This window comes from Carassius gibelio, chromosome A11 (assembly GCF_023724105.1).
Source record: "Carassius gibelio isolate Cgi1373 ecotype wild population from Czech Republic chromosome A11, carGib1.2-hapl.c, whole genome shotgun sequence".
Classification (NCBI taxonomy): domain Eukaryota; kingdom Metazoa; phylum Chordata; class Actinopteri; order Cypriniformes; family Cyprinidae; genus Carassius; species Carassius gibelio.
Genome location: NC_068381.1, coordinates 9411920 through 9430548, shown reverse-complemented (window position 1 = coordinate 9430548; position 18629 = coordinate 9411920). Strand labels below are relative to the sequence as shown.

The following is an 18629-nucleotide window of genomic DNA, read 5'->3' as shown; positions in this document are numbered from 1 at the left end:
ACATTACATTACAAGTAGGGCTTTAAAGATCATAATGACATCTAAGAGAAATCTTTTACACCAAATTGTCCTTCAAAGTTAAGTTTTTAACAAAGAATCATGGTGAGATCATGTCAATAAGCGATCAATAAATTTATGTTTGTACAGTACATATCAAAGACAAGAATTCTATCACATTTATAAATTTGAAGTGCAAGCTCAGTGTACAAAGACATTGAGTGTTTGAAATCATTTGGGATAGGGAGGACATGACATTTGAAATACTATCTTCCTGTTAAATTGCATTTATCTACAGCATAAAATATTTTTATGAAGACGGAAGGGTGCATTTTCCTGGTAAGTGAATCTCTCCGGGTGGGACGGATCAATTCTCTGTCTTTGTACACACAAATGTTGACATGATTAGTTGGAAAAGATGAGACATTTCTCATTTATGATAAAATACTCATCTGGAATGCTGGCACATAAAACCAGACCAAAATCTTTCAAAGTGCCTTTTGTGGAGTCTGGGTTTTCATCATCTCTGTCATAACATCCTTCCAACAATGATGATGCCTATCGTAAACACTGTTTTTCATCAGTTGGCAGTTAATCAAATTACAGAATGCCTAACAAACAGCCTCTATGAGTGACGTTGACTGTCTTTGTTTTAAATGCGTTGTGTTATTCTTTTTACATCCAATTAACCTGGCTGGCGAACCTGAATGATGCCCATTGAACGACTGCCACACGGGATAATGCACCCAATTAAAGAGGACATTAGGCCAGACTTCATTATAGTATCTTTGTCCAAGAGCAGTAGGTTACTCTACTTGGTACTGTTCAGTCATGGAAGCTTTATTTTATGAAATTTCTGTGCAACGTTAATGCATTCACATGAATTAATTCAACTCGTGTGCTGTGCGGTTACAACAATAGCACTATTGTTTAAAGGGGCCGTGCACCCAAAATTAAAATTCCAATTCTTTATGACTTTCTTTCAACCTGAAACGTGCCTCTACATACATATGTGAAAACTCATACAAAATGCAATTCACTGCAGTTTCGGAGAAATGCAATGGCAACAACCTTTATTCCTTTTCAATTTTTAATTACAGAGGCAGATCACTGATTAATATTTTACCATAGTGTATGATTTATAAACTAATGCATTTTGATGTTTACATCTTATCACCACAGGCACATTTTTTTCCAATGAGCCTGAAGATATTACAGAAACCATAGGGGTTCAAACAAAACTGACCTATTGACTTTAAACAACACTAAGATCACATATCTTCATTTTTGTTCTACAGAAGACAAAAGAAAGTCATACTTCTTTGGAACAACATGTGTGTGAGTGAATGATGACAGAATTGTCATTTTAGGGTGGAGCATTTAGCAATATGTAGTGAATGCTCAGAAGGAACAATGAGAGCTGATGACAAACATGACAAAGCTATAAACACCAGGTTACTGAGAGGTCAGTGTGTATGAGGACCAAATGGAACTGAAGTGTGATGATTCAGAACCACTTTATACAACCACCACCTTCATTCTCATCATCGTACAGTACATTCAGACAAAAACAGTTTTGATTAAATCCTTGAACACCTTGTTCATCCTCGAAAATTCTTTCATTAGATGCCTCAGACAATCCAAGGACATTCTCTCTCAGTTGACTCTATAGGCTCAGCTATATGCCTTCAAATGCCTTGAAACAGTCCCTTGGTAAATCAGATGATAATTAACAGTCTCTAATCCACTCTCCACTACCATACTCTTGCGTCTGCACATTCATGAATGGGATTATAAGTGGAACTCCCGAGAGCTACCCAACCAGCAGCAGCTCACGGCCAGGGAATCCGGGTGGAATTGATATAATTTGTGCTCATTTCCGTGTTAAAAAGGAAACACTGTCCTTTCAAACAAACATTGTCCAATGTCCCCCCTTTTAATATTTATATTTGATTGTATTCAGAGTGCCCCAGGTTCCTGTCAGCCTTCCTACAGCCTGCCAAACAAAAATTTGTTTAGGCTGGGTGAGGTGTTCCTGTATCCACATAGAAAATGGCACAATGTGAACACCTCTTGTGTGTTGTGTAGTCTTTTAAAGTCTGGCAAGAATGTTGTCCCCTCAAAGTCCTCTGCTTGTTTAAGTATGTAGACTAGACCGTTATATTTTGGAGGACAAACTGTATCGTTTTCTAATAGCTGTTTTTTTACATGTTCTTTCCTCAGCAAGTCCATTAATAGAATATTGCCACTTTAGGTTCTCTCTCTCTCTCTTTTTTTTTTTTTTTGATATTTACAAAGTGTAGGCCTGGTAGAAAATAATGGTCAGTGCGGTCCAGCAAACACAAAACAGCACAACACAGATAAACTCAACACAACATACGGTATACTGAGTTAAATCTTAACACGTAACAAAGATAGAAACATAGACATACATTTTATTTAATAATAATAACAACAGATTGAGGTTTTATTTCTTAGTTTTAACATTTTTATTATCATCTAGTTTTTAGAAATCAAAAGTGTTAGTCACAGCCAATCTGAACACATTTGACCTTAGATGTACCTCAGTGTACTGCCAAAGCCATTTTAAGGCTAACCTCCAAGGTTAGCAAAAAAAAAAAAAAAAAAAAAAAAAAAACCTTGTTACAGTGTGGTAACAAAGTCATTTTTTTAAAAATGTAATTCAGTGGAGGAGAGGCTTCACTACACTTATTAAAGTGCTTTCATAGTTGATTAAATGAATCGACAGCCTATCAGCTATTCATTTTGGATTTATCTATTTTTAGAGTTTACACTGATTTATTTATTTTTTTTATAAGAGAAGTCACAAAAAATGTTGTGATTCAGATTACGGCTCTTATTAATTCAGTGATTGACTGTTGCAACTCTGACAGAAATTCAGTGATGTCAAGGTGATTTATTATCAAGGACCATTACGCTTTCTCCAGTGGTACTGCTTTTTCCCTGCTATCTCCAAATAATAAGACCATCTAATTTTGGACCAGTGAGATTTCTTTGTGGGTGGAGCTATGAGAAAAGATAACAAAAACCCCATCACCTTTTTCAAGCACACAGTAGTGTCAGCCATTTCATTTTGTTTTTCAAAAATAACAATTCGGTTTTCCAACTGAGTCACTGAAAGGCTCAGTGAGAAAAATATATTGAAGGGCTTGTGTGGGAGGGGATGAATGTATCAATCTATCAAAAAGCACTAAAATACCGCCTCGCACAAAAAGTTCAATATAAAGTGGTTAGCAAATACAACGCAGAAAAGAGAGCACAGCAAAAAAGATGAGAATAAACGAGTAACAGCAACAGAAGTAACAGAAGCCATAACACAGTCTCCATCTGTCAACACCACCCGGGGTTTCAGTAATGTCCAGGACATTTTCCTTATTCAGCTGTCACCATCAGCATGCCCATGTCCAATGTCACCGTCAAAAATAACAGAAGTGTGCTGAACAGGACGAACAGCAGTATGTGATTTCTTGGGATCCTGTTGTCAGATTTCAGAAACTGCATGTTTTCACAGCCTACCTACTGACTTTTTATTTTGTTTTATTCATTATTATACCGTAAAAGTTCATTTGTGGGGCTTGTTGGTATGCATATGTGTTCCTATGGCTCATGTGGTAGAGCACTGTATTAGCACTTAGCAGAGCAAGGTTGTGGGTTCGATTCATTTCATTTCATTTCATTTTCATTTTATTGTCCACAATGTGGAAATTTGCCTTCGGTCTCATAAAAACAACAATCAAACCAACAACAACAAAAATAACAAGAACAACAAAACTAACACACAAACATCTTCAGGGCAAAATGCAGCACTGCAGTAGCAATTACGTTACAATACATCAGCGGGACGTGTTGTTCAACATTCGAATTGCATTAGGAATAAAATAATTTTTGTAACGTCTGGCAGAGGGAAGGAGTTCAAACTCCCTATTGAGTGGATGAGTAGGATTGTTTGTTATTTTAAAAGCTTTTTTCCTGAGAACTTCCTCGTACATGGAACTTAATTGTTTCTGATTTGTCCCTATGATTTTTGAGGCGAGGTTTACTATTCTCTGCAGCTTACTTCTCCCTTTTACGTTTAAATTACCATACCACATTGCCATGTTAAAAGTTAGAATACTCTCTATCAGATTCTTATAGACTATTTCCATAATGTGCTTGCTCACTCTGAAAGAGTTGAGCTTGCGCAGTAGATGGAGACGTTGGTTACAAGTTTTAAAAATGTAGTCTATGTTTTCACCGAAATTTAGATTAGAATCAATATATGTACCGAGGTATTTGAACTTTTCTACTACCTCTACAATTTGTCCCCTAATTATAAGGGGCTGCACAGGGTCCTTTTCATAAAAGACAAGTTCCTTTGTTTTTGTTACATTTATCTCTAAGGAACTTTCATCGCACCATTTCTGGAGAGATGACACATGTGCTCTATATACTTCCTCTCCAACTATGTCCCCCCTCTTTAATAAAGCAACCAGGGCCATATCATCTGCATACTTGAACAAACAAAAATTTTTCAGATCTAATTGGAATTCGTTTGTATAAATGGAGAAGAGTAATGGAGATAGAATAGTCCCTTGCGGGGCGCCAGTATTAAGTACAAGGATGTCAGACCGAGTATTATTAACCAGAACCTGTTGAGGGCGGTCAGAGAGGAAATCCCTTACAAGGTGGATAATACCACCATTTACTCCTATATCGATAAGTCTCTGCAGCAAGATGTGAATCTGCATGCTATTAAAGGCAGATGTAAAATCGATAAACAGGGCCCTAACAAAGTGGGAGGGGGCTTGAAGGTGCTTTGCCAGGGTGTGAAACATACTGACAATTGCGTCATCGGTTCCTCATAATTTTGTAAGCAAACTGGAGATGATCTAAGCTGTTAGAAACTGATGCTGTAATATGTTTGCTTATAACTCTCTCAAAACATTTTCCTAAGATGGAAGTAAGGGCAATGGGCCTGAAATCTTCTAGTTCAGTGGCTCCAGGTTTTTTCGGAATAGGCACAATATAGGACATTTTCCATAATTTGGGATTCCCAAGGAACATGTTAGGTAAAAAAAAAAAAAAAACTGTTAGTCTGAATGCACTCTAAGTTGCTTTGGATAAAAGTGTCTGCTAAATGCATAAATTATGTTGTTCTGGGTTAGATTATTCCAAGATCACACTAGGTCAAGCTTAAGCCATTTCAGTAGGGTGACCATATGAGCCATTTTCCCAGGACGCATCCTTGCCAGAATTTTTATATTACCTAAAATATCCTGATTTAGGCTGTTTGTGCTGTGCAGATCGATCATTGTATGACATACATAACAGCTATAGAGAGCAGAGCAGATAGCTCCTTATGCATTAAAACCACTCTCTTGGTACTTTGGTGTCATACAATGATCGGTGCGCAGTGATGCTTCTAGTTGAAAGAACGAACAAACACCTAACATGCACGTGTGTATGCATTGCTTTGATCGTTCTCTGCAGATCTCAGCTTCCTACACGCCAGGATTGGTTGATTATGTACCATACCTGCATGATATTGGTCAAACTACTTTGGATGTTTTAGGCAAAATAGAAATCCTGAACGCGTCCTGGGAAAATGGCTCATATGAATACACCACTACTGAGATGGACACAATGAGGTTTGGTTAAGGTATTTTGTTGTGTATTGGAACATGCTAGATGTATTTGAGCGAAAGGATATCTTTAGGTAACTTCTCATCCAGGAACCCCATCTGTAAATGTATTAAAGAGAGCATCTACACTGTATATAATGATAACTGGAGTATGTTTAACAGAAAATACTATTTCAGAATTTCATATTTCATTTTTAATTCAATGTTTTAATTTAATTTCCTTTTTCTTTTTTCTCTTTTGCATAGAAACACTGAAAAAGCCTCAGATTATGGACAAGGATTGCACAGATTTTCCTTTATAATCACAGAGGGAGTGATCTGTTGAATATGGAAACCAAATGATAATTTAAAAAATTTTTTTTACAATAAAATACAAACAGGCTCTGCTCCCTAGGCAAACACCACTTTTATATTCTTACATAACTGGCTCTCAAAACAACACTTTAGCTGTTAGTCTATGTGGGATTGTCTGATTCACACTCATTTGAGTGCTTGTGAAGAAAAATGCTTGATGCTTTTGGACAGGAAACGTTCTTGATTCTGTTGATCTGATGTGAGCTGTAAACTGCAGACTGATGGGTTGTCAATACACTTATAGGCAATGCATTTAGTCACACTTTGAAACAAACACGTTCATTCTTCACAAGTGCAATGTGTTTTTGAACACTTTTCTTATTAGTGTGTTATGAATTGTGCGGTGCAGATTTTTTATGCAAATGTGTTTTCGATATACATGAGATCATGACGTGAAAAAAACAAATATAGTACATCTGTTCTTCAAGTACACATTTAGCTTACATGGAAATCAAAGAGATGTGGGATCGCTCTCCTGCCAACAATTATGTGTTTATCACCTAGAGCTTGTCGTCGTTTTAAACACCGCTTCACACAAGAGAAACACCAAACACCTGCGTCGAATATCCACAGTGCTGGACATCAATGAAAGACCAAAACATTGTTTGAGGCAGTGCTGTCCTCTAGTGGAAGAAAAAGTTAAATGCATTGGGTAGAGTTTATTATTATTGTCATGATTATACATTTGACAAATTATTATATTTTATTATTGTTATAATCATTGTTGAAATAAATATATTCAAAGTTTAATATTCAGTATTTTTATTCAAACCTTTAATTAACTTATTGTTAACAGCTGTGATTTTTTTATTTATTTAAATTTTTTATACAACGCAGATAAAATTATAGACACTTGGTTTTGAAAGACATACTGTATTAGATAAAATATGCTAACTTAAAAAGGCTATGATATACTATAAATTAATAATTATTCCACTTAATCCAGAATACTTTCCAGAAAGTTGTCCCCTTCGTAGGGCTGTAGCTAGTGGGAATCGTTCTAAGGTCCAGGATTTTTATTTTAGTTAAGTTTATATTTTACAAATCATCCAAAAAAAAAAAAAAAAAAAAGTTAAAGTATGAGTAAAAAACCAAACTATAACAAAAAATATGTAAACATATGTATAATTCTTAATTATTTGTCCCTGGACACTATATAGTCAGGAGGAGGCCCAAAATACTATAGCTACAACCCAGCTATATTTTGCATTCTGAATATATAGAAATGTGCCATTTTCAAAGGTTTATGTAATATAAAATGTGTTTAGATTCACTAGGTGGCAGTGTCTCCATTCAAAACCAAAAAATCATTCTGTACTATGTGACCCAAACATTTTATGAAACACACTTAAATACATACATATTTTTGAAATTAAATGAGTAATATGTGTTTTACCCTGTTTTATTTTACTGGCTGTTCTGTAGATAGATGCACGTATGATGGCAGTGATGTATATGAACGCTGTGATGCTGGGAGTTTGTCCGCTCTAACAGCCGGTGCAGGCCACATTGGCGCAGATCTCACAGGGGTCTACAGGACTGATGATTTTCACTGTTGACAGAGCATTAAAAAGGTCAGTCTTTAATGTCTAATGACCCTGTATTATGTTTGCTTATAATCACGCAGCTTATCCAATCTGAAAACTTCTGGGGTGTTCTCACATTCAGCTAATAAAACAGACTTTGTTTATAAGATGGCAATAAAAGATATGGCCCATTACAGAGAAGGGCCATGTTTACAAAGAGAGATCTCTATCTGCCTCGCTAAAGTACAGTTTTACTGCTTAGAGGTTGCTCTTTTAAAGCTATTGACACGTAATGGAGTTATATTTCATTTAAATATCAACTTGACACTTGTTTCTCCTTAGGAGACATTAAAGACACAAAAGAAACAATTTACCACCACACAGTAAGATTATAGAGCTAGCATGATTAAAAAATAGCCCAAATGATTTGATTATGAAGCTATTTGATGAGAAATGTTTAAGTTCATTTTGACATCACTGACTTTTAATCTACACTATACTATTTAAAATATTGGGGCCATTAAGTTTTTTTTAATTATGATTATTTTTTGTATAAATTTTATTCAGCTAGGATGCATTCAATTGATCAAAAAGTCATTTATAATGCTACAAAAATACTATTTAAAATAAATGATTTTCTATTCATCAAAGGATTTGGGAAAAAGACACTGAAGATGAATGATGCTGAAAATTCAGCTTTGCCAGGAATGAATTACATTTAAAAAAAATAATAATAATCAAAATAGAAAATTTGTCACTTGTAATAATATTTTATAATATGAATGTTTTAGTGTATTTTTTAAACTAAATGATCACTAATAAGAATTGCAAAAGCACAGTTGGACGAGGAAATGCATGATGCATCAAGACTTAATCAAATATTATCAGCCGTCAGTTTTTTTGATCAGGCCCACTGCCAGAGCCGTAATGGCAGCTGCAGTATCACAGTTAAGGTGATTACACCCCTCCGCTGCTGTCTGTCACCGGTGGAGAAGGCAAATGAGTGCCTGGGAGACTGACGGGAAAATAAGGCTGCCCTTTAATGCAGCCTTATGACACAGCCAGGAAACAAATGGCAATACAACTGTGTTCGGTTTAAAGATTTGTGTGTTTGCATCATACACGCCTTTGACAAATCGTGTTAACTGTTGCAATGACCAGAGGAACACACTTCCCTTCTTTCACTACCACACGTTTTAATGCTGTCCTTCTGAAAGACAAAAACAAGCATTCTAGTGTTTGTTTCAAAGCGATGACTCATCTGAACGCCTCTGATTGGCCACTGCGTTCATAAACAGAATCGTTTGTGTGATTGTTTTTCATGGCCAGCACTGTAAAAAGAACTATTTTAAAATAATTATATTTTGAAATGTAATTTATTCCTGTGAAGGCAACACTGACTTTTCAGCATAATTATTTATGGTCTTCAGTGTTGCATGATCCTTCAAAAATGCTGCTCAAGATATATTTCTTCTTATTATCCATAAGTGTGGCTTAATATTTTTTTAGAAACTGTGATGCATTTTTTTTCAGGATTCTTTGACAAACACAGTTAAAAAAACAGCATTTATAAAAAAATAAAATAAAATAATTTATATATATATATATGTATATATATATATATATATATATATATATATATATATATATATAGAAACATGTCTTTACTGTCACATTTGATCAATTTAATGCACCACTGTTGAACAGAACAATACAATAGATGTATTCAAGATCTCAATTGTCTATATTTATCAATGCTTTTACAGCACACCAACCCAGACGCTGGAAGACTTCTTCAGCATCATCTTTTCTGCACATCACTCTGAACTCTCCTGGCAGGTCAGGGTCGGCACACAGGGATGCTGCACCGCCGTAGGTCTGTCGCGGGTTTGTACTCGTGTCAGTCTCCATAAGATTTTTCAGGGTCTTCACTGCCTCCAGGGAGAAACTGTACCCACTGTCCTATAAAACAGACATGCAATAAGAAGCTAAGATGTGAATTATTACTCCACACTGCAAAGGCATTTTTTCCCCACATAGGTTTGCATAAACCAGTCATAAAAGAGGAGACTTTTTAAACTGAAAGATATCTAGGTACAGACCACCTAAGATGATAGCCAGGGTCTCTTTTAAAGGGAGGTACTGAGACTGAAGAGCATTAGCCACCATTTACATTGATTGATATTGAAAGACTGAATCTGAATTATACACTGAATAAAATCCAGCCATTCATAAATAGTTAAAAAGAGAAACATCAAATCATTTTCCATTAATGTCAAATTCAACTGATATCCACAAAGAAATCTTCCAAATGTATGCTGAACATTGAAAAACATAATATTGATTTGGTCATAGTCAGCTTAATTATATGCTAAGATAAATATGATAAATCTTTCAAGAATGTATCTGGGTCTTTCCCAACCAAAACCTAAAGAAGGGAAAAATAAATTATATTTCACTTAAAGAAAATGAAGCATATTTTAGGAATATTCAGTTTTACTCATGGCAATTAAGCACATTAAATTAATTTATGATATACAGTATATATATATATATATATATATATATATATATATATATATATATATATATATATATATATATATATATATATATATGTATGTATGTATGTATATATAGCAATTCTCAACATTCACAGTTATTCTCATTACTATAAAATAAGTATATTATATGTATGTATTTACAATAAAATATAAGCCTGTATTACAATGACTTTTGTTTAGATCAGCATAAATTATTTAATTAGTATGTAAATTATCTGAAAGATTTAAAAGGGTTGTGAGTATTTAAAATATTGCAGTGTTACAATAATGAGCATAACCACTGAGAATATCAGGGAATTATTATAAATACACACAAGAAAAAACAAAACAAAAAACAATTCTGGAAACACTGTGGTAATGAGAATTGGTGGTGTATTAAAAAGTTAATAATAATAAAATTCGGTCATATTTTATTTTGGGAACTGTTCTCACTATTAAGTAACTATTAACTTTTGCCTCAACAAATTCCTAATTTGCTACTTATTAATAGTTAGAAAGGTAGTTGTTCATTGTAGGTATGGGGTAGAATTAAGGGATCTAACATATGCAGAATAAAGCATTATGTGTGTATGGGTAAAATTCAATTAATAAATTATATCTATATTTACTTTGTACAGTTGCAATCAAAATTATTCAACCCCCTTGACCTGCAAGACATTTTGCTGCGGAGAACAACATTTTATGAAATCAATTCAATAAAGGCACCAGTAAAGTATTAGAGAAAGTTTGTTAATACACTTTTGAGTGATTCTGAGAATGGAGCACTGATGAATCATGATGAAATTCAAATTGGCTCTAAACATTCATGTTCAAAATTATTCAACCCCCTTTGTGCAGAATCTTATATTCTTTAAAATCACCAATAAACGCTGTCTGTAAGTGTTTAGAAGCTTCTATCACCAATCTACTACAGTCTTGGCCCATTCCACACCTGAAAAAGTTTCCAGATCACTGATTATCTTTGGTTTTCACATTTTCTTGAAATTCAACCAGATATTTGCAATGAGAATTAAGCCTGGAGACTGAACAGGTCACTCAAGTACATTCTATGACTGAACCCTGAACCAAGCAGTATTAGATTTGGATGGTGCACTTTGGGATGACTGTCCTGCAGGAAAGTCCATTGATCATCAGCTTCAGTCTTTGCACCAAAGGCATCACAATTCTTGTCAAAATGGCCTGATACTTCAAAGAATCCATGATGTCCTTCATACAGTCATGATTTCCACTTCCTGCTACAATAAAGCAACCCCATAACAGGACTGATCCACCTCCAAGTTTGACGATGGAGATGGTGTTCTTCTGCTTATGAGCAGATGTACAGTTGATCCATGGGTCCAAAAAGTTCCAGTTTGGTCATATTACCCCATAAAACATTCTTCCAGAGCTCCACAGGTCTACACAAATGAATTTTATCAAGTTCAAGTTGTCCTTTTGTTCTTCTTGATCAAGAGTGGTATTATACAAGATGTCTCAACATGAAGGCAATACTTGTCTAGTGCTGAAATTATTTCTTCCTTTCATTGGGTCATCTTGCAAGTCTTTGGCCGTACAGTGCAGGTTTTTCTCAGTTGCTCTGATTAAACATTTTATGATATTGTGCTTTTTCTTCAACACCCTCAAAGCTTTCCGGTAAAACACACTTTAAGCTAAGAAATAAGGTTGAGAGCTGTGTCTCTAGGAACTTTCAATGTCTTGGAAATCTTCATATAGCCTTAGACTTTCTAAAGTAATACAATATTTATTCTCTTTAGCATTTTTGCTACTCAACTTCAACACATGCATGGGCTAACTGTATGTGTAAACGCTCAAGCTAATTCTGTTTTTAATAGAGTTTCTAAAGGCTTAATTGTGTTTTGAGACTGTTTTATTCCCCACCATGCAAATAAGTGATTAAAAAACAGTAATGTTGAATAGGGGTTGAATAATTATGACATTGCAGGATTATTAAAAAAATCGTATAACTCTCTAAATATTACATTATATATTGACAATATCATTTTTAATATGCCAGTGAACTGTTATAGATGCAATTTTAATTTTATCCTGGATCTTCAGAAAAGCTTGTATTAGTAAAGTACTGCAGTTTCTGAGGGGTTGAGTAATTTTGATTGCAACTGTATATTAACTGAAATATTGCTTTGATATTGTGAAGTGCAATATGAGTGTTCACGTGTGAGATCTCTGAGGCCTGCTTCTGTCCGAATATGAGGAGATTTCACGATTACCTGCTTGTTCTCATATGCTTAGGAAAAACAGGATACCATCTTGAATCTCTTACAAGAATAAATATTTAAAAGACTCTGAATGTGTTCTTGATTTAAGAAGAAAAATTCTACAACATGTGCTTCATAAGTACTAATAAAGAGCCAATAAGCTAGAACAATGCATGCTAATAAACAACTTATAGTGAGAACTGGTCCCTAACCTAAAGTGTTACTATACTTTCCAATCATAATTGTCTAAAAAAGTAATTTTCTTAATGGAAAATATAATTTTGTCATATTTTTGTCAGATTCTCCTTTTCACAGAAAATGTGAATCGTATAAAGGATATGACCGTGTGAAATCTGAAAAAGACATTTTAAATAAACCTCCGATTATTGGAGTATGTTTTACAAGAAAATATTATTTCAGTTTTTCTGATGAAAAAATGTAATAACAGTAGTAGTATTTGAAATTTTAAAATTGCCCTAATGTTATCTGTTAAATATTTACATTATAAATGAAGGTTCACTATATACTCCCACAAGTTGCCTATATTAATCAAATACAGAAACGCTTTGAGATTGCAGTATCTTTCCCCAAACAAATTCCCAATTCAATCCAGCCTCACAAAGTGAAAGCGGTTTGTGAGAATGGGCCAGTTCTGACTTACCGTAACCTGCACACATTGTAAGATTTGGAAGAAGCGGGTCAGGAGGAGGACGAATATCAGAGCTCTCATTTTCAGCCTCAGATGGACAAGTTCAGAAGAGTGGCTCTGCATGGAGAGAGATTCCATTAAGTGAATTCAGATGCACATCAGGTCAAGCTATATAAAGTGTGATTATTGAGTTACTAAGTAACCTATTAAGACCTGGTGGTCGAATACAGCCCGTCGTTTACATTTTGACCTCCTCCTTGATAACAAAAGAGGATGTATGTGTTTTCTCTATATGAATCATATGCAGGCCTGTCAGTAAGTGACAAACAGTGGGCCAGGTAATCTCATAAATCCATCCGCTACGAGCACATACAGGACATAGATGTCAGCTGGCCGGCTAGCAAACTGCGATTAGAAATTAGATTGTACACAAGGTCGTTTCTCTATAAATTGCAGAGCTGTCAGGGTTTAATAGTAGGGCTTGTGCAAATTGATATCAGTTCGGAAGCAAGTCTGAATCAGTGACCTGATATTTTTATCAAAAAATAAAAACGGAACATGTTTTTGCTTTGAAAAATGTGAGACTCGGGCAATGCAATTTATTTTTTAAAAGTCAAACTTATTTTAAATTCATGCGGCGTTATTACAATGCGGAAGACACTGGGGTGTCACACTCAATTCTTGTGTAGTGTAGATGTGTAGATGCAACCCTAATTAAACACAGCTGATACAACTAATCAAGTCCTTCATGCTTATTTGAAAACTACATGGTATGTGTCTTGGAGCAGGGTTTGAACAAAACTCTGGTGGGTTCTGGTCCTCCAGGACACCCATGTTCTAAACTAAAATAAACGAATCAATCAAGTTGCATCCCAAATGATGCACTATACACTATACACTTATACACTATATACTTTTTTGCTTAATTAAGTGAATAATCCAGATATTTAAAGTGCAATTTTTCTTTTTTGGAATTTTCAATGTGAACAATACTTGCACTATTTATACTACAAAACTGCATTTAATAGTATGCAAATGAGGACGCACCGAAAGAGAAACCATGGAAAAGTACTACAGAGGAATGGAAAAACATGTCCTGTGTGAATGACCTCCACACGGCCTCGTCCATGGCAACATATAGTTTACTCGCCAAAATTGAACAAAATGTAAGCTGAACTACCAGTCAGTACTGCATGCTATGCACAAAGTACATTTAAGCATTTAAGACAATAAAGACTTACGATTAAAATAATCGATTATAATAAAGTATTGTTTGAGAAATGAGCTTGTGTGATCTCATAATGCATTGCGATAAAACACAATGCATAATCCTAATAAAACTGGGCTGTGACACAACAGGATACTGTACTTGCGTCAGTCCACTGATCTATTGCAGCTGTGCAATATATTACTAAATACAAAAAGATGGGATGATTTGCATAATAAATGCATTCACAATTTGCATTCAGTGCATGAATAAATGACATTGTATTAAAATATATTTAAAACTGTTTATATATATATATATATATATATATATATATATATATATATATATATATATATATATACACACACAGTATATATATATATATATATATATATATATATATACAGTATATATATTACTGTAGTTTATTTTTCAAATAAATGCAGCCTTGCTGAGCATAAGAGACTTTGACAACATTTCAAAAACCCAAACATATAAGATGCAAGATGCTTAGGATAACACTCGTATGTCTTCTCCTTTTGAAGATTTCAATACTGTCACCTAAAATTCAGAAAGAACTATTTATTCAAGGCTGGTTGGCCTCCCTAATGACCAAAACCTTCAAAGTGAAAGAAAAGGTGTACTCTCTTTCATTCTGTTGTTCACCATTTCACCGAAGCTTTCAAAACAAGTAAATTACAGATCCATCAGCAGCCTGCTTCTATTTTCTAGAGCTTACAAGCAAACACGGAGCGGCACGCAAAAAGAACATTGTACCTAATAAATTTTTACTCAAAGCACAAGGCAGCAATCAAGGTGGCTGTTTTATGTACAAATGTTGTGCTCCATAAAGGTTTGCATTCTCATCTGGACAACGGCTGATCAGGAATGTGTTATGTTGGGTTGATGTACTGATGTGCTGTCTATATGCAATCAGCAGAACGGTTTCACCATACACACACACACTGTTCAAACTCACACAAAAACACACATTCATGCCTGAAAGATTCCATTTTGAGTAGGTAATGAGAAAAATGTATATTTAAATGAGCAGTCAAGCAGTTTCCTGAAGACATATATCAGTAAATACAGTCTTCCCATTTAATATTCCTGTCACTCAACATTCAATAAATCTTTTATGAGCAACAGCCCACTGAACCTCATCAAGAACTCCATGGGTATGTTGCTTTCAAATTGACTGAATATAAACATGAGGTAGTCTGCTCCCCCTATGCCAATCAAAAAGAATGACATGAAATGGTTTGCACTCAGACATCTTGACATCTTCATTCATTACAAATGAACTAATTGCCTAGTTTCGGCTGTAAAATTGTATAACATTTTTGCAACGTCAATCAATTTCTTTGAACAATAAATATAATACATGATGCACAGGAAACAGATTTTCGGCTTTTTTTATTCTTTTTTATTGAACACTGAGGCATTGCCACACATAAAGGAGTATAAAACAGAGAAACAGTCAAATAAAAAAGACACTTCTTTCTTAAATAAATGAAATATGTGCTGTAACAAAACATGGGAAAGAAAAGAAGGGAATTAAATTTAAGTAACAGTTCATAAACCGTGTTCTGCCATTCAGGCAACATTCGCAATGTTCAATTGTTAGAACTTATGGCAGAAGATGAAAGTACGCGGATTTTATGAAGTGAAGGTGATGATAATCAAGCGAGGGGATGATGGAAGGAATTAGCAACCGGTACAGGCCGCAAAAGCACATATTTCACAGACATCCACAGGCACAGATGCTGAAACAGACATAACAGGATCTCAGGTTAGACATTAAAATGTTATTTATTTACAGTACATTGTGTACGATTATTGAGCATGGTTTTAAAAGTAAACCAGGGCTATTACCTAGCCTAGCGAAGGACATTGTTGCTCCTCTCTTCATGCACAGAGGCACAAACTCCTGAGGCAGCGTGGGATTGGAACATACAGAAAAGTAACTCGTCTTGGTCAACCGAGGGTTTTGTGTTTGTGGTTGGTCGATTAATTGCTGGAGAACTTTCACCGAGTCCAGTGAAAAAGAAAAATCGCCTTCCTGCAGGAGGGAAATCGTAGAAATAAACGGATGAGTCTGAATGCAATGATCGAACTATGCATCAGCATTGACCGTTGACTTAAACTTAATAACCTTTGGCTGAATGATTCTTTATAAATAGCTCAAACGACTTATACATTTATTGAATACACATTTGAGCTACAAATGCAACAATATACAGGTTTCAGAATGAAGTCAGCTGCAAATTGGTGCAATTCTAAGGAGATTACGTACATAAGTCATGGAATAGAGTATTCATAAGGTTCATTTAAATTAGTAAGAGTTTTTATTTTTTAACAATAAAAGCTTAAACTTACCTGGACTTGCACAGCCTCAGAGACCAGGCAAAGAGCCACGATGAGGAAAGCGACAAACAAAATGGTTTTCATGCTGGCTGCTTCTTCTCGAGAAGTGTTTAGTTATAAAATGTTTTTCGGTTGTTGTCAATGCAATCTCTGCCTTTCTCCTCTTTCCTTCTCCTCTTATATAGGAAAGGGTCAGACCACCAGCCTATCAAATCCTGCCATTTTTTCTTTGCTGTTAATGAATAAAGAGGATAAATTTTACAATGTCGTAAAACAGAATTCATAAATCCTACGTGACCTCGTCTGTAGTTGTGACATGCACTTTTATGGATCTTTTAGTTAGGTTTGCCTTGTGGCCTGTTCTTCATTCTCTAGTTTGGGTTAATTAATAACCACCCAATGAGCACACACACAGGCTATGACTACATGTTTAGTCATTGTCTGCAGTACACGTTCTGCAAATATTACACTAATGATCTAATATACCATGCTGTACGAAACATACATTCCTCTGTGGATCTTTGAAAACTGACTTTCTCGGGACCTTAAGTGAGTGATATATAACTATGTAAAAATATACAAATGTAAAGAATATCATAAGATTGCCTATTGCAAACATTTAGTCTAGGTCACTGGTTCACATCTAGTGGGTCATTGCACAAAACGTTCTGAAAAGGTCATGCAGGACAGCAAAGAAATAATAAAATGTAACTAACTATACAGTCATGCATATTAATCTAATGGCGGTGTATTTTGGTGCAAATATGTCAGTTGTCAACACGGTTAAGGCTTCATGCTTAAAGAAATACAATATTTTGCTCAGCTCTTTTGAATTTTTTATTTATCAAAGAACCCTGAAAAAAAAGTATCACAGTTGACACAAAAGTACTGTTTTTAACATTATTAATGAGCAATATTAGCATATTAGAATGATCAGAAGGATCATGTGACACTGAAAACTGAAATTTCAATAACAGAAATAAATTACAATAAATTAAAATTTTTATTGTAAAACATTATTGCTGTTTTTATTGTATTTCAATTAAATACATGCAACCCTGGTGAGCATAAGAGGCATTTTTTAGTAACTCTAGTGTAATTTGTTTCTGTTTTGGGTCACCACATGTTCAGTGTTAAGTTTGGGCCTCGCCACAAAACTAGTTAAGGCCCACCAGGGAAGTACAACAAAGTGGATCTGATTCTTCAACATTACTATGGAAGCATATTCATGTCGCACCTTCCCTGGATATTGTTTAAGAACTAAAAAAAGATTAAAACCTTAATGTTCAGTTATCAGTTACAAATCACTATTATGCAATCAAAATCAGTATGCTATATGAGCAGTGTATGAAAGTTCATATTAAACCATTATCAATAATTATCATTAAATTGCTTATTTTATGTAGATATGTATTAGTATAAAGATACTCTATTCAGTTATCCGTGCTGACAAAATGAAAATTAAGACTGATGTCTGTCAGGTTCTGATAAAGCCCTTAATCATTAATCAGAAAGTTTCTTCTTTAAAGTTCCACACAATAATCTGTTCAATCCACTCAAACCTTCAGTTCAGCTAAACGAAATGTTTAGATAAAATCTGTTTTTTTTTTTTCAAATATGTGTATAATTCTAATAATTACCAGGTTAAAAGCTTTAGTTTGATACTGTGATGGTGCCCGCACCTGATGACGTCATTTAACTTCAGCATTGCAACTACTTATCGACCAAGCCTCTTCTTTCCTTTGTCAATATACGTGATTGCTCACGCTACAGACACTCATACACACATGTTCAGCTTCCAACACAACCCACATATCTCACACTTATCAAGTGCATGTGGACGTCAGGCAGAACCCAACGCTCCTGTTTGTACATAGGAAGCTTCCCATGCTTTAATATGCCATTGCTTATCATGGCTCAAAGACAATGATCATTATGTATTGTGTTTACTTAATATTGTCAATAATCTCCTCCCTGTGAAGGCGCGTTCTGTTTTAAAACCGCTTTATGATTTAATGGCCCTAATTACACCGTAACTGCTTTGACCTTTGCATCAGACACTCCAAGAGCTGTGAGAACGAATTCAGGACAGTGGAAAATGTCT

The 18629-nt window shown here is 34.8% G+C and overlaps 2 protein-coding genes across 2 annotated transcripts; both read right to left on the bottom strand.

The window, feature by feature from the left end:
* Positions 1-5906: 5906 nt before the first annotated feature.
* On the bottom strand, positions 5907-13163 carry LOC128022254 (guanylin-like). Its single transcript, XM_052609608.1, has 3 exons — positions 12961-13163; positions 9295-9481; positions 5907-7545 (listed from the first exon to the last, which is right to left on the bottom strand). Exons 1-3 carry the CDS (start codon positions 13084-13086, stop codon positions 7481-7483), a joined length of 378 nt encoding a protein of 125 aa, XP_052465568.1. The 5' UTR covers positions 13087-13163; the 3' UTR covers positions 5907-7480.
* Positions 13164-15557: 2394 nt separating this feature from the next.
* LOC128022253 (guanylin-like) lies at positions 15558-16704 on the bottom strand. Its single transcript, XM_052609606.1, has 3 exons — positions 16538-16704; positions 16034-16220; positions 15558-15924 (listed from the first exon to the last, which is right to left on the bottom strand). The coding sequence occupies exons 1-3, from the start codon at positions 16607-16609 to the stop codon at positions 15866-15868; spliced, it is 318 nt and encodes a 105-aa protein (XP_052465566.1). The 5' UTR covers positions 16610-16704; the 3' UTR covers positions 15558-15865.
* Between the last annotated feature and the right edge of the window lie 1925 nt (positions 16705-18629).

What these genes read in the sequence shown, in the direction of transcription:
- LOC128022253 (XM_052609606.1), bottom strand. Translation starts at nt 16,609, where the DNA reads ATGAAAACCATTTTGTTTGTCGCTTTCCTCATCGTGGCTCTTTGCCTG. An exon ending in CTGAGGCTGTGCAAGTCCAG is followed by an intron (nt 16,221 to 16,537) that starts GTAAGTTTAAGC and finishes TCCCTCCTGCAG; the next exon opens with GAAGGCGATTTTTCTTTTTC. An exon ending in AATGTCCTTCGCTAGGCTAG is followed by an intron (nt 15,925 to 16,033) that starts GTAATAGCCCTG and finishes TGTCTGTTTCAG; the next exon opens with CATCTGTGCCTGTGGATGTC.
- LOC128022254 (XM_052609608.1), bottom strand. Translation starts at nt 13,086, where the DNA reads ATGGAATCTCTCTCCATGCAGAGCCACTCTTCTGAACTTGTCCATCTG. An exon ending in TACAATGTGTGCAGGTTACG is followed by an intron (nt 9,482 to 12,960) that starts GTAAGTCAGAAC and finishes TCTGTTTTATAG; the next exon opens with GACAGTGGGTACAGTTTCTC. An exon ending in AGAAGTCTTCCAGCGTCTGG is followed by an intron (nt 7,546 to 9,294) that starts GTTGGTGTGCTG and finishes CTCTGTCAACAG; the next exon opens with TGAAAATCATCAGTCCTGTA.